The 16,965-nt window shown below is 42.4% G+C and overlaps 1 protein-coding gene across 2 annotated transcripts in view; it reads left to right on the top strand.

Moving 5' to 3' along the window:
* Positions 1-16,965, top strand: part of EPM2A (EPM2A glucan phosphatase, laforin) — a 33,317-nt gene that overhangs the window by 3,809 nt on the left and 12,543 nt on the right. For both annotated transcript variants that reach the window (XM_083496292.1, XM_083496293.1), the window contains exon 2: positions 8,747-8,921. In XM_083496292.1, coding sequence (XP_083352418.1) covers positions 8,747-8,921 — 175 coding nt within the window. The remainder of the gene's footprint in view (positions 1-8,746; positions 8,922-16,965) is intronic.

Genomic DNA, 16,965 nt, shown 5'->3' with positions numbered 1-16,965 from the left:
GGTTGCAGTAGGCTGGTGAAAATAAAAGGCATTCTTTTGCAGTTCAGTGTTTTTATTTGCACCTAGAGAGTAGTAAGGTGTGTGATTGAAAGTTGCACCATGTACAGTTAATATTTAGCTAAGACATGTAGTATATAATTACACTATCTTGGTATTACTATTTTTGGGGGGAATTGTGCTTTATTGCTTTAAAATTTCAAAACCAGGTGTTATTTTAAAACATTTGAGTACATTTCTTATGGATAGTGTGTCTGTGTGTGTGTGTAATGGTGGTAAGAATCTATTCTGTTCTACTTATAATTGCATAGAAAAGCCAGACAGTATTGGAAATAGGGAGAAGACCTGGAGAAGCTAAAGTAGATAGTTGGAAGGGAAGAATGGACTGGGTAATGAAGGTAGCTATATATTGTTGTAGCTCAGTTTCATAAGGAAATCTTCCTGTTCCATTGCAAAATGACAGTAGGTTTCAGAAACAATGCATCTTTAACTTGCTACTACAGTTGGAAGCTGATCATTTCCTCCTGGTATTAGTAAAATCTAATTATGACAACTAGGAATTCTATAACACACTCTCCAAATCTGTGACCTCCAGAGAAAATTTTATTGAAATAATTATATTTCTAGAGGAGGGCAGTTGTAATTTCTTGTTCCCTTTCATGTCTTTTTTATTCCCTTCCTCAATCTTTTGCTCTCTTGCTCTCTCTCTTTTCGTTCCTCAAGCTAGAATGGTCTATAAATCAATACTTTCTGCTCCCACTAGATGTCCCTCTTGGACCTGAGAATCGAAAATCTCGTTTCTCCTACAAGACAGCACTATGAGAGCTTAATCGACTTTTAACTCAACAAATTTAAATTTTATTCCCTTTGTGCATTTCAGTCTTGTCTAAAAAATAATAGAAGGGAAGGAACATTAAGTACAGCTAGGTATTGACTGCCTAATTTTTTAAAAAGCACAGCTTATTTCAATCCTTTCGCTGAGCAAACAGTATTAGATCTTTTAATGTTTTCAGGTATAAGGATACTTTGTGAGTGACTAGAAGTAAACACGAACATGTTGTAAAATCCAAACATTGAAAATAGAGCAATCTTCTATGGGTTAGTTTTCTGGTATGGTCTAAAATTGGGTTGGCACCTTTGGTTGGGCAAAATATGAGACAGGTCACGCAAAATAAAGGACTGGTCGGGGTGGGGGTGGGAGGGTCACACATACTCTCATGGCACCAAATCCTCCCCCACATTGTGGAGGGCGATTCCCCACATTTGGTCTCCCGCTTCCCTCACCATTTTGGCCCTGCTCTTTCCCTCAACTTGCATAGATAGGCAGGGGCCAGGGATAGATTGCCAGCTCCCACAGGCGACTTGAGATGAAGCTCCAGCCTCTTGCCCATGCTGGTATCAGAAGAGACTAGAGTGTGGAGGAGGAGGAAGGAGGAGGAGAGGTTAGGTCAGGGTGGCAGAGGGGGCTGAGCAGTGGCAGCCCCACACCATGCTAGACTTGGGGGCGGCAGCAGAGGAGGAGCACCAGCAAGAGGGAGGGAGGGAGAAGAGGTTGCTCCTTTCACCTTTTGTCCCTTGTGCTGGGCTGGGCTCCTTGTCAGCCACACCAACAGCGATGCAACTGCCATTTGGGGCTGGCTGAGCTCAAATGTGGAGGAAAAGGCGTTTTGTTTGAAGTCCAAATGGGAAAGGGGATGTTATATACAGTGGTATCTCAGGTTAAGAACTTAATTCATTCTGGAGGTCCGTACTTAACCTGAAACTGTTCTTAACCTGAGATACCACTTTAGCTAATGGGGCCTCCCGCTGCTGCGCCGCCAGAGCATGATTTCTGTTCTCATCCTGAAGCAAAGTTCTTAACCCGAGGTACTATTTCTGGTTAGCGGAGTCTGTAACCTGAAGCATCTAACCCGAGGTACCACTGTAGTCAGTGGTCTGTGTTGCCTGAGCTTGAGTCTGGACTAAGGATTCTGAGCCCCTGTGTTCCGATTTGATACCTGATATCCAGTCACAGAACATTTCAGGATTTGGGCCTCTGCCATTGGCCCTTAAACTCTGACTTATGATTCGCAGCTTGGAAGTTTAGGCAGCCAATCACGTTGGGAGTGGGAGTGGCCCAGGCCTTCAGAAATGTATATAAGCAGTTGTTTTGCCCCTGTTGTCCTGCTCTGTAGTTCAATAAAGGTTCTTGCTGTTATCACTATGTCTTGCCTTGTGAGAACCCACCTACACTTAAGGGGATACACTTTTGTCCAAAACCAGGACGATCCCATTTTTTATAGGGACAGGTAGCAACTCTAGCCTGAGATTTTCTTCCAGTTTTGTGCCCCCATGCATAGGCTGTAAAGGCAGTGGAGGCATATTGGATATTTTCTGGGTGGGGGCAAAAATCAGGGGATGAAATTCACCATCACAGTCTATCTCCTCAGACCAACTCTGAGTGTTATGCCAGGGACTAAAGTCAGACCATTGGCCTATCTAGCTCGGCATTGTCTGAACTGTCTGGCAGGGTCTTAGACAAGGGTTTTTCGCAGCACTGCTTAGAAATTCCGGAGATTGAACCTCGGTCTATTTCATGCAAAGCATGTGCTCTGCTCCTTAGCTACAGCTTATCAAGCCTTTAGTTTTAGCTTTGCAATTGTCCATTTGATGGTTGTAAATAAGAGCAGTGAAAGAGACTTATAGCATAATCCTAGGCATGTATACTCAGAAGTAAGTTCCATTGTTTTCTAGGTAAGTATATAAAGGATTGCAGCCTTATCTCTGCCTCTGTGCCACCTATAAGTACTTGAAAACAGAAAGGTTTTGTTCTCTTCCTGACTTGCAAGATGTGTGTGTGTGTGTGTGTGTGTGTGTGTGTGTGTGTGAGAGAGAGAGAGAGAGAGAGAGAGAGAGAGAGAGAGAGAATAAAGCTTATACTTAACACAGCAATGCCTCAGTTCCCTGAACAAAGGGACAGGTTTTTTTAACTTATCCAATGAGCAAAAATTAACACATTCAGAATAGCAAATGAGTATTGTTTTTTCCCTATTGTTTACTGCTGAAACAACTAAAGGGGGGGCACTATATCTTTACTTATTATCCACCATAATTTGCTGAAAAACAGAGACTAGGTATACAGTTTTTGTAATGTACATTTTGTAATGTACCTTTGCATCTTTGATATGCTAAGCCAGGCTTTAGAAATGTACAGGGGAAATGCTATTTGGAAACCAAGCAGGCCCATCGCCAAGTTGTCTGAGCCATCTCTATTTAGATGAAGGAAGCTCAACATGTCCATAGCTCTATACAGTAACAATCAATACCAATTCAGTCTTGCATTCCAAGCCATCTAATACTGAATTTAAGTCAAAATGTGAAATAGTTAGGGATGCTTCCATAACAGACTCCAATCTCAAGGGTTTAGAAACGTGGGACTTGTTTTGTTCATTGGTGAAGCCTAATAATGATAACAGGTAAATATCATTCCTTGAAGTACAGTAAGTGAAAATTGGACCTCAATGAATTTTCTTTTTCATTGTAATGCAAGACTACAGAAAGTTGGAAGTGATTTATCTGAATCTCTTTATGAAACTTTTTAAAAAAAGAATCTGGTCAGACAGCTAAGCTGGACCTCAGTGTCTGGGCTGAATGATGGGGGTGGAGACGCTCCTTCAGGTATACAGGACTGAGGCCGTTTAGGGCTTTAAAGGTCAGCACCAACACTTTGAATTGTGCTCGGAAACGTACTGGGAGCCAATGCAGATCTCTCAGGACCGGTGTTATGTGGTCCCGGCTTCCGCATTCTGGATTAATTGCAGTTTCCGGGTCACCTTCAAAGGTAGCCCCATGTAGAGCGCATTGCAGTAGTTCAAGCGGGAGATAACTAGAGCATGCACCACTCTGGCAAGACAGTCCGCAGGCAGGTAGGGTCTCAGCCTGCATACCAGATGGAGCTGGTAGACAGCCGCCCTGGACACAGAATTAGCCTGCGCCTCCATGGACAGCTGTGAGTCCAAAATGAAGAAGAAGAAGAAGAAGAGTTTGGATTTGATATCCCGCCTTTCACTCCCCTTCAGGAGTCTCAAAGCGGCTCACATTCTCCTTTCCCTTCCTCCCCCACAACAAACACTCTGTGAGGTGAGTGGGGCTGAGAGACTTCACAGAAGTGTGACTAGCCCAAGGTCACCCAGCAGCTGCATGTGGAGGAGCGGAGACGCGAACCCGGTTTCCCAGATTACATGACTACCGCTCTTAACCACTACACCACACTGGCTCCCAGAATGCACACCTGGTCCTTCAGGAGCAAAGTTACCCCATTCAGGACCAGGGAATCCTCCACACCTGCCAGTTTGAGAGATGCAATGTGAGCTCCAGTGTCAGTAGATTCACTTGGGAAGGACACACCCTGAAATTATTGGTCCTGTATCTGACAGTGCTGATGAATGTACAAATGGCATGGCTGGTGCAGTCACAATCCAGAAAACAGAACTTACAAACAGGCATGCCAGACCCAGTGTGGTGATCAAGTCTCTGGAACAGTAACAAGGGCACCAATTTCAGATCTAGTGAACATATCACACCATGAGAAAATCTGTTTTCTGTACTCAGATTCCCCTGGGAGAGCACATGAAATATGGTGCATTCGATATGGTTTTTCCTTAGTTGGCTAGCTGGATGTTTCTTTCAGAAACATTGCTATCTATGCCTATTTTACTTTGCAACCATTAAGAAAGTGGATAGTGGACGCCTTACAAGAACTTTGGGACCACTTGGAACTGCCCCAGGACTCTTAGCCTGCTTGTGTTACAGGTTTCCATGCATAAGATGCTACCCAGCATGTTGTGTTCTTGAGTTCAGCTCTTTTGATGTTTGCACCTCCTCCCTCTTCCCACACCCTTTTGGAGCTTATGTTTTCCCTCCCATCACTGATCTTGGGCTACTCTGGATTACTTCTTTCTTTTGATCATGTCTTACTTGCTTTTCATATTCTTGTTTGTTCTTCTCTCCCATATGAGCTGCTCATTGCTCAGAGATCTTTGTTTTAATCTCCTTTGCAATAAAGCCAGTGGCTTTTTGATATGCCAGTTTGATCATCTTTCTTACGCATCATGCCAGGAGCCATATGGGCAGTCCTGCAGGCTTTGAAAGAAAGACTGTTCACAAAGATTGATTTGTAAGGCAGAGTTTGATGATTGCTTTGTTCTTGGACATGTTGATGTGCAAGCAAATTGCATGGGAGAGTTTTTGAACAACAGTGGAATAAAAAAGGACTTAGTTCGGAATCCTTGGTACAGAAATATATCCTTTCAAGAATAACCATTATTTGGCTTCCTAATGTTTGTCAGTGATGGGCTCCATTGTTTTTAATCTTAGCCTTTAGACATGAAAATCTCCTTCCACATAGGATACCCAGGCCACACCAGTAACGGACATAATGCAGGCACACAGCCCAGCTTTTAGGCTTTGCGCACCACGTTGAGCAAAGTGTCCTTGCGCGGAAACCATCATCCCCATGCCGATTGTGTTTGCATAAGAGCAAAAGAGTCTGAGCGCAGCCTCCAGGCTTCCACAGGCCCTTTCTCAACTGCTCTTTCTCTAGTGTGGTAGAAGTGTTTGTGTGTGTACTGGAAAGCCAGTATGATGCAATGGTTAAAGTGTTGGACTATGACCTGGGAGGACAGGGTTCAAATCCCCACTGAGCCATGAAGCTCACTGGGTACCCTTGGGCCAGTCACTGTCTCTGGACCTAACAACCTACGTTACAGAGTTGCTGTGAAGGTAAAATGGGGGAGGGGAGAACCGTGTATACCTTCTTGAGCTTCTTGGAGGAAAAGGTGATATATCAATCCAATCAATCAATCAATCAATCAATCAATCAATATTAGGAAGGACATAGGAAGCTGCTTTATTTGTCCATCTAGCTTAGTACTGTTTACTCTGACTGGCAGTAGTTTTCCAGGCTCTCAAGCATAGGGTTTTCCCATTCTCTGCTATCTAATTCTTGTAAGTGGAAATGTCAGCAGTTGCTGTTCTGTCCCTTGGAAAACTGCTCCTGGACAATGTAGGACGGGGGCAAAAATCAGGCAAGGATGGTTACAGTGGGAAGGAAGGAGCAGGAGCTTCCCCTGCATGAACTTCCTTGAGCTAACTTATAGGATCTGAGCTTTTGTGTGATTTGTAAATGAAATGGATTAAATATTGCAATCGTGCTGTACAAGGTTGTGTTTTATTTCATGTTAAGAAAACACTTTCTTTAAAAAAAGAAATTCTTAAAACTACATTTATCCAAATAGTAAAGCTAAAGCTATAGCAATGAGAGAAAAATGTATTTGTCAATCGATCTGGACTTTACTAATGTGCTCTTTGTTTGGCCACATCCCTATTCCAAAGTGATTTTTGTGTTTCTTTCATTTATTATTCAGCAAGTGAAAGAGGAGGTGGGTGGAAACTGATTAATTTTGTCCTTTAAACTCTATATGGGAGAAGGGGATATGTAGAAATTGAAAAAGGTTGATCATTTAAACAGCCATTATTTCTAAAGTGGTATATTGCAAACATTTATTTTTCAATGTATAACTGCTTAAAGTTACAAACTGAGTAGCCAATCACAGTCCTTCCCTCAAAATACCAAAAAGCTTCCTCATGAAGGGTGTGATACTATGTTAACTCCTTTTTGAGCAAAAATAGGTAAATCTGGTGATATTTCTTGTCCCTGCGTGTGAGGATATATTCTACATTTGATGCCCTACTATGGTTTTGCCAGATGTGAGCTGCATATTCTGCCACGTACAAGAGTATTTCATGTCCAGATATTTCTACACGAAATTCAGCCTTCAAGATTGGCCCCAAAGCCTGTTTTCATTGTATGTGTGGATTGGGGACTGATCAACTAAATCTGCTAATTCAGAGGAACACCAAGGAAGTACATCCAAATCTGGGCTTGAAGTAATTTCAGAATGAATAGAAAGCTGAACTTAAAAGAGCCTGTTAGGTTTATTTTTCATTTGTTCTGAAACAAAGGAACAGATTGTGAATGAGTATATCTTTTTGTATTCATTAAAGGCCTGGAGAGATGATCTGTGTCTCTCACAGGAGGAGAGGCATGAGCTGAATTCAATAGCTGCTCCTGCTCTTAGCATTTCCAATTCCCCCATTGCCAGAATGGTCTGGTCTGGACAAGAGAAACGATCTATCAGGGGATACCATTCCTTCCCTCCCCATAACCCGCCCCAAATCTCATATGAATTTCCCCCCTCTTAGATTAACTCCATCTGGACCTGATGGTTTGTCCTTTTTCAATTTCTCAATAAGGTCTAGAACTTCATCTCTTATCTGACTGTGTCCACAGTGGGGCGTTAATGCATATGTAGGTAGCAGTTTCCATATGGTCTTTTGTGCATCTTCATCCACACATGAGGACTTCCAGTTTTATGCCTCTGAAATCTACCCTTATGTTTCCCATCTACATCATTGGGCAGTGCTTGATGGGATGTATTCACACTTTGCGCGGTTGTCTGTTTGTGTCAATTAGTACTTCCCTGCCCACCATAAGTTCTAGAAACCTAAGACTGATTGTGGGCAAGTGTGTATGTATGTGTTTTCCTGTGCATTTGTACTTTAAAAAAGAAAAAGGAATACCTTTTTCAATTTACCAGATTTGCACAACATTTTCTCCTTTAGATGCCTCTCTGATTTTATTCTCTGGCTCAAGACCAAACTGATCCTGCAATTTTTTTTTGGGGGGGGGCATTGAAGAAGAAGAAGAAGTCCCCAGTACTGCTTTACTTTGGGGGCCTGGTGGTGATTCTGTGGAGGAGTCTCTGTTCTCAGGAACAAGTCCATTTGGGCTAATGGTGATTTATGCAGGATTTGATCCATATTTGATATTACTTCCTGTCTCTTTGATCTACCTTTCTGGTAGTTCTATTCTATTTCACCAAAGTACGCCTTACTTTTAAAATAAGAATTAACCAGATGTTTCATAAACAGTCTGCAAAAGCTAGAAAAAACTTTGTTTGGCTTTCCAAATGTTTACAAATCCAGGCAAGAGATTTCATGGTGGCACATGCCATGTTTTACACAGCAGATGGCACTCTTAATGCCTGAAATAGGGAAGGAATCCACAGATAAACAATGTGTGTTGAAATCTCTGGTGCAGAATTAGCACAAAGTGGTTGCTGGTGTCTAGGTCACTTCATTTAGAAACATAATGTGGCAGTCGTCTGCTCAGGAGTTCTCACTACATCTGCTTCCTTGAGTGATGGATTTATAATAAGAAAGGTGAGAATTTTAGAAAACCTTGTAGATGAAACCGCATTTTGAAGCCATCGCTGAATAGTAACATTTTGCACATGTTGTCATTAGCTTGTGAGAAAAGGAATTCTAGTGACAGTTAATGAAAGGAGTTATTTCCCCCTTTAAATTTAGGTTTTACTTACACGACACCTTGTGTTTCCATTTCCTGAAGGAAAATGACTTTTACTCCAATGGATGGCTGCCTTGCTTTCCCCACAACAGGATACACATAGGGTTGAATCCAGACTTGGTCATGCTTATGGCAGAGCAACTGGAATCAATTGGACTTAAGTTTCAATAGGTCTACTCTAAGCATGATTAAGTCCAGGTCAACCTATAATATGTGTGTTTGTGTGTGTTTATAATGTGTACCCTCCCTGCCGACTGAATGAAAATCCCATGAATTCAGAGCTCTTTGTTTTTACACCACTGAGCTATATTGACTGACAAATTGTGTGTGTTCTCATTTCAGGCAACGGGCCCCACCATGATCGATGTAGTGTCTATAACCCAAGCAATTTGGTCGATGGAGTTTACTGCCTCCCAATAGGCCATTGGATTGAGGTTTCTGGCCATACTGATGAGATGAAACATACAACTGACTTCTATTTTAATATTGCTGGACATCAAGCTATTCACTACTCCAGGTAACAAAAAAAAAAAAAAAAGAGAGATTAGGTGCATGGGAAGATGGTGATTTACTTCTTGATCCTAAGCATGTCTACTCAGAAGCAAGTCATGCTGCATTCAGTATGATTTATGTCCTAATAAGTATGATTAAGATTGAAGACTTAGCTGGGAAAACAAAATACTTCATATTATTTGCTGATGGATGATCATATGCAAACATGTGGGTGCTCAGATACCCCAGCCACATTTTCAAAAGTTTTGCTTGCAGTCGTGCTGACTAGAAACTCACATTTACACATTTGTTCCCCCACCCTCAAGGTGAATTTCTAGCTGCCCTGGATGATCAGAAGACTGCTTTTGCATGCTTTTATGGGGCACTTGATAAGTGGTCTCCTTTACTGATACCATTTGGAAGATCAATTATTGGAATCAGCTAATGTGAAAAACTGCCACTCAACTAAACTTACATAATTTTAGAAACATCTGACATTGTGTCAAATGACAATCTGATTATGACATGGGATGCTTATTTTTAACACCAGCTGCTGTCGTTTTTATTTGAAGTAGCAAAGCATTGTCCTGTCTGCCCTCTAGAACTAAAATAGTTATTGTCCAGTAAACAAGATTCTCAATAGCATTCTACAACATCTGCAGATAGGTAGCTAATCTCCAATTTCAACATCTTGACTAATAGCGGTAATAACAGATGCCAGGTGTTGAATGGTGAAGAGACTAAACATGGAAAACAAAGAGATGAGATAAGGAATTCACAGTCAAACTGCGATGAGCAGAGCCAGAAGCTGGCAGCTGAGAATGAAGCCAGATGCTGGGTCAGGAAGCTGGGCAGCAGTAGGTGTAAGACTAGTAGACAGGTACAGTGCCAGGAGCCTGACATTTGGAGATAAGCAAGTTTGGTTCTTTTAAACAAAGCCACAGAACTGCCATACTGTAAGTGCAGCTGGCTTCCCTTCTTGTAAGGCTGCGGCTGGCCAACGTGAAGCAAATGGGATAGAGCTATGTGAGAGCACCAGATGCCAAGGTTGGCTCTTTAAGCATGCTTCCCCTAGTCTTGAACTCCTTGGACGACAGGTGGGGTATAAATGTAATTATAAATAAGTAATCTTAAAAAGAAACCTCATATATGAAAGGAAAACCACTGGGTGTATGTACATTTGAAGATGTGATATATAAGGGGAAAGTGGCCATTTGCTCCAAAGGAACCAGCCTTGGAAAGGCAGAACATTCAAACTGAGATGTATTACATTGTGACTTTTTGAAGTGATCTAGACTTTTCCAAATATGCTCTTTGAAAGTTGGGGTTCATACAGCGGCGGAGCAAGCCGATTGGGCACCGCGCGTGCCTTGCGCCCAGGGGTGGGGCAGCCAACTTGGGGGGCGGGGCGAGCTGGGGCAGGATGCTCCGTGGGGCCTCCAAGGAGTCTGCTTGCCTCCTCCCACTAAGCTGCCCTACAGCTGGGGGAGGGGGGGCGGACTGTTTGGGTGCCCAAGCCACCGCGTCACTCGCAGGAGAGATGTGTGAAGCAGGTGCGCTGCAGGCCCCGAGGTGAGTGCCACCCGGCATTTTGTCACCCCCCCAGTGGTAACACCCAGGGCAGCCCACCCCCACCGCACCCCCTTCCTCCGCCCATCTCTTCTTACTCCTTATCCAATCCTACAGCCTTGATCCAGCTCCAGTCATACATTAAAAAAATAATAGCATTGAAAGTGACCGGCTGAGTATAACCGTGCAGATACACATCCATGCTGGCTATGTGCATGTAACCTTTCTTCAGCACATAGTTTTCCCTTGCTGGATCAAGTGCAGTGTAATTGTAATATTGCTGTAATAATTGAAAATAAACTGGTTAGTATGGTACTTTATAGTTTGCAACTCAGATTCAAGCTTTGGATAATGTCTGATCTTCCAGATCCCCACCACGCTACAAATGTAGTCAGGTCCCAAGAACCAACATCCCTCTAATGCTTGTTGCCTTGTCAGCACATAGACCCACATGCAGGCCTAGCTGTCACCCATTCAGGCGTGAATATGTGCAGTGTGGTGCTGCAGTGCCTCAAATATAACATTTGGGAAAGGATAATGAGCTTAACTCGATATGCCACCTTGAAGTCAGGTATAAGTACCGTATTTTTCGCCCTATAGGAAGCACTTTTCCCCCTCCAAAAATGAAGGGGAAATGTGTGTGCGTCCTATGGGGCGAATGCAGGCTTTCACTGAAGCCTGGAGAGCGAGAGGGGTCAGTGCGCACCGACCCCTCTCGCTCTCCAGGCTTCAGGAAGCTCTCCGCAAGCCTTGGGAGCCCGCAGGAGTTCCCGTCGGGCTCCTAAGGCTTGCGGATAGCAGCCTGCATCTCGAAGCCGGGGGCGCATACAGCGCGCCCCGGGCTTCAGTTCCCCGATCTGGTTTGGAGGCTGGCGGCGGGGAGAAGCGCACTTCTCCCCGCCGCCAGCCCCACAAGCTCGGGGGACAGCGGGGAGGCGCAGCGCCGCCACCCCGCTGTTCCCCGACCTGGTTTGGGCTTCAGGCAGATATCCGCAAGGCGTGGGAGCCCGGCGGGAAGTCGTGCCGGTCTCCCAAGGCTTGCGGAAAGCTGCCTGTTCTGGAGGCTGGGGTTAGGGGAAGCTCGGGCTTCCCCCGCCCCAGCCTCGCGCCGGGGGGGGGGGGGAATAATTTTTTCCCTTTATCCTCCCCCGAAAAAAACCTAGGTGAGTCCTATGGCCCGGTGCGCCCTATGGGGCAAAAAATACGGTAATTTTCAAGATTCCTTTATTATTTACCCTAAATGGAAGAGTGTTATACTCAAAATGCATTGGATTTTTTTTTTATCTTTTCGATAAGTATTTTATAAGAACAATTACAGCAAGTATTGTGGTAGTGGCTATGTTAGCTTTGACTCTTTGCCTTGCTGTAACAAAATTAATTGTTTCATAAAGGCCATTAAAACTTCTAATCATCGTTAATAAAGGTAAAGTCAACAGTGAATTATTAAAATACCTCTGAAAAGAAAAATTCTTTGTCTGGAATATATATATATATATTTATATGTATGTATGTACATGAGAACTAAGTATGAAAGAGAAGCAAGAAATCCATTCAGCTGTTTAAAGAAAAATAACCTGTGTGCTAAGTGTCACCCTGGAGTGATTTTTTATTGCTAAATTATAGCATGAACTATGGTGGAGAAAGTGACGACTTTTAACTGGAATTCAGTGAGCTGTGCCATTTGAGTAGAAAGCTGAAAAGATGCCCTGTGGTTAAATAATTAATTAAGAACAGAGCTATGGCATCTATTGGGATTTCTACCTTTGGAACTAAATTCTGAGGCCCAATTCCCCTTCTCTTTCCCTAGAAGTTCAATAGCAACTGCATCAGTAACAAGGCTAAAAAATAATGAGCTACAGAGCCAAAGTCATTGATTGTATTGTAAGTTTTAAAGAGAGTCTAGATACAGGCTCTCATTTAAAATAGGGAAACAAGACTTGAGTTGCTTTTAATGCATGCTAATGGGTTTAACCTGTCCCTTTTGAAGTCAGTGGGAATTCTGCCATTGATTTCAGACCAAACAGCATTGGAACTCAAATAGCTCAGGAAAGTTAAATATATTTAGTGCATCATTTATCATTTAAATATCCCACGTAAGTAACTGAGCAGCAAAAAAAGGGGAAAAGAGTAAAGCAATGTCAAGTAATGTCACCCTAAGTTTTCTGTTGTTATTACTGTGTAAGCTGTTGTCTTAAAAATACTCCAGTTGGCAGCCTGATCCTATGGAAACTTCCTTAGAAGTCCTACTGAGCTAAGCACTATACTCACAAACAAGTGTATACAGGAGTGCAACATATATATATATATGTGTGTGTGTGTGTGTGTGTGTGTGTGTGTGTATGTATATGTATATGTATATGTATATGTATATGTATATGTATATGTATATGTATATGTATATGTATATGTATATATGCCTATACAGTGGTACCTCGGGTTACATATGCTTCAGGTTACAGACTTCGCTAACCCAGAAATAGTACCTCGGGTTAAGAACTTTGCTTCAGGATGAGAACAGAAATTGTGCTCCGTTAGTGGGAGTCCCCATTAGCTAAAGTGGTGCTTCAGGTTAAGAAGAGTTTCAGGTTAAGAACGGACCTCCGGAACGAATTAAGTTCTTAACCCGAGGTACCACTATATGTGTGTGTGTGTGTGTGTGTATCTAAAATACTGTATGAAATACAAATTGTCCTCCATCTCTCTGAACCCATCTGCCTTTCATGGTTCCAGGGCTTGAAAGCGTGGCTTGTTATAGTATTTTTGTTTCATCTAGATGTCTCACTATGGGTAACAAATGTTCCCCTTCATCATCCCTATTGCTTCTACTGCACAGGATCTCAGATAAAGTCAGACATGCTTCCCAATCTTCACTGATTCCACTCCTTAAATATTGTCTGGGGTTTGTTTAGGGGAAACAGACCTATAACAGTTTATTTCCCCTCACCCATGAATCCAGTCTGCAGACACTTCTCCAAGCCAGGATGGGCAGCCAGTCATGCTTCTCACATTACACTTTCTCTTCCCAACAGTCTTCCAATTACAGTGACTGTTCCTCCAACTTTACTCATTTGTTTCTGCTGATAGCCTCTAGAATAGATAAAGCCTTTTAATCTTGGTTACTTGCTACAAAACTTCATAGGCCAAGCTCATCAGTTACTTATCCACACTTTGGACGTCTTCTGGCACCCCAGCGGAGTGCTTTGCAGCTGAGCTTCTAGGTTAGCTGTGTCCCCTAATATACACATTTTTGTATGTTGTTTTCTCAGACATGTGAATTTTAATGCACACTCACCCCAATATATGCGTTTTTGTACACATCACTTAGCTGGAGAATTGCGTTGCAAAAGTCATTGAATTTTCGAAGGATGGTTGTGTTTCAGAACATGTGAATTAAGTGGGTTCACCTTTAAGTGCAATCTGAATTTCTTCCCCCTCCCTAGCTGGCTGCAGCTACGTGTGAATCCAGAGGCATATGCCCGTAGTGCCTGTACACCACTTGAGTATTCCTTGAGTGTATTTATTCTGAAATAAGTAAATAAATGTACTTTCTCCTTCCTCTCTGCTCTGGACAATACTTTAGCACCCCACAGGCCCAGTGAGAGCACAGGGACTCTTTTCCCCCTGCCTCCTCATATATCATAAGAGAACATAATTTCAAATCCTCATGGATTTCAGAATCCTACCGATGCAACCTTATTGTGTCTTTGGACTGTATATTGTTTCAGGCTTATCTACAACTTTCATATTTTAGCTCAGAAGCCTATATATGGTTTATCAGAAGAAAACTTGCATATTCCTCGCCTATAGCTTAGTTTTTATAACATTTCTTATTTTTAAAAGTAAACAAACATTACTGAATCATTGCAGTTTTTTCCCCAAGAGACCTTTTGTTTCTGCAGAAAACAAAATTCCAAACAGTTGAATTGTGGCTGTGCTTGTAGAGAGAGTACTTAAGAGGCTCATTTGAAAAATCTCCCATTTCCCCGCTTTAATGCTATGCAGCGGGAGATTTTATTGTGATACTCAGGGGGCTAGATGTACAGCTCCTATAACAGTTAAAAATGTTGTTCAAATCTCTGTGAACCACGATAAAAAAAATTGAGCTCTGTCAGTTTGCCAACCTCTTTGAAATATGGATTTCATTTCCTCCTTACTGGCTAAGCAACATTGAAGACTTGAAAATCAGAACGATGTGTCTCATTCCATATTCTCCCTCCCCACAACTTTTTACCAAGATTATAAATACCTGATAGATACAAAAGACTAAAGGAAGCGGACAGAACATGCATTTTTTTCCATTAAAATTAAATCCAAGGGAAGAGGTCATGTTGATAAAATGGGTTTCATCATTTTGAGAGTGAAATTAACCCCTTCCTATAAAAAGAGAAATCAATTACACTTTGTTCAGACAACTGAGGTGGAAAGATGGGAATAAAGGTATTGTGGGGGAGACTATTAGCACTCCAAGTTTTCAAGATGCTAGGAAAATATTGCTTATTTTTACTGGTAACTTGTTACGTAATGTATAAAAAGGTAAAGGTAAAGGACCCCTCACAGTTATGTCCAGTTGCAGACGACTCTGGGGTTGCGGCGCTCATCTCGCTTTACAGGCCAAGGGAGCTGGCGTTTGTCTGCAGACAGTTTTTCCAGGTCATGTGGCCAGCAAGACTAAGGTGCTTCTGGTGCAACGGAACACCGAAACCAGGGCAGTGCACGGAAACACCATTTACCCCCCCGGCAGAGTGATACCTATTTATCTACTTGCACTTGGGGGGGGTGTGCTTTCGAACTGCTAGGTTGGCAGGAGCTGGGAACGAGCAACAGGAGCTCACCCCGTCACAGGGATTCAAACCGCTGACCTTCCAATCGGCAAACCCAAGAGGCTCAGTGGTTTAAACTACTCTGCAAATCAGTTTTTGATGTTGGGGATTTCCCCCCCTTCCTGTAACTGAAGCAAGCTGACTAATGCAGCACAATCTTCTACATATCAGAAGTAAGTCTCATTGAGCTCAGCGAGCCTTACTTCTAGGTAAGTGGGTATAGGATTGTACTTTAGTGTATATAAGGAATAAGGAACCTGTGGCCCTCCAGGTGTTTTTAGACCACATCTCCCATCATTCCTGACCATTTGCCATGCTGGCTGTGGCTAATGAAATTGGAGTCCAACAACAACTGGAGGACCACAAGTTCCCCATCCTGAATGAACAATGACAGGATTCAATCAGTGAATTGTCCTTTTATTATAATGAATGGAACAATTAATTAACTACCCATTATCACTCATGCTGCTCCTTCTGGGATTTTCTAAACTCCCTTCCACGGGCTACCTGGCAATTGCTAAGAGTCTTGGCGGACAGCTTAATAATTTTTCTGCCTGTTGTAGCAAATATAATGCACTATTCACCTTGTAGGCCAGAAAACCAGACTCTTAAATTCAGCATGAATAGTTTCATAAGCAGGTGGCATAACACTTATTACTCCATGGTTTCAAACATGTTGTATATCACTATATAATGTGGTGTTAAACAGTGATAAAAAGGTGCCTGCCTCCTTTTAGTTGCCAAGTCTGTTCCCTTGTGAGGATCTCAAATAAGTAGACTAAATAACATCTAAGAAGAAAATTTACCAGTGCTTAATTACTTTTCACCAGTGTGCCACAAGTAATGAAAAAAGAGGGAAATGAGCATAGAAAATGTATTGTAGTCTATTTCATTTCTGCCGTATAAAAGCCCTGGAGTAGAATTGTCTTAAAATGTACAGCTTCGGTAGCAAATAAGAAAGAAATTATAAATACAAAATTCTGCTCCTCCTAATTATACAATTTAGATGAAAAATGAGCTTCCCAAGTTGTTTCACCAAAGTGAGCTCTCTAGGGCACAAGCCTGGGGGTTTGTATGGCTGTCCTGGGCTGCCCAGATGACAGCACTCTCCCCTCAGCCCTGCTGGTGTGGTCCAAAGGAAAGCAGAGCAATACAATTGGCATCAGCTTGGCTGTAGGAGTTGCCAGAAGAAGGCATGCAAGGCACCATCCAACTGTCTTAGGGACTCCATTCTGGATTTATATAGGATTTACTCCTTAGCATTTTCTTCTCCCGAAGATATCCCGCAAGGCAGTGGGTAATTCCAAACAGAAAAATCAAAATAGGTATCTTAGTCTTAGCTGTCTTTATAGCTAATGAGCTACTATAATTGTGTACAAAACGCTTGTGATGTAGTGGCACAGAAGTATGAAGCTAAATGGCACCATACACAAAGGTAAAAGCTAGATTTTCTTTTCAAAAAAAGCTTGTATACAAATAAATTAAGAACAGGTGATGAGCAAATGGAGACTTTCCATTTTGAATAACATGCTGATTAGTGAATAGTGAATCATGTGCCTTCCAGCCACCAGAATGGTTGCTTCTCTTGTTGAAATCCATAAGTTTGCTGGGATCCAAGGCCTGGCTTTACCATTTCTTTATCTTGGTTTACTCCTCTATGAGTAGTCACTATCTTTTCCT

The sequence above is a fragment of the Podarcis liolepis genome, assembly GCF_965112155.1.
Source record: "Podarcis liolepis genome assembly, chromosome: 3".
NCBI lineage: Eukaryota > Metazoa > Chordata > Lepidosauria > Squamata > Lacertidae > Podarcis > Podarcis liolepis.
This window is presented reverse-complemented; position numbering and strand designations above follow the sequence as displayed.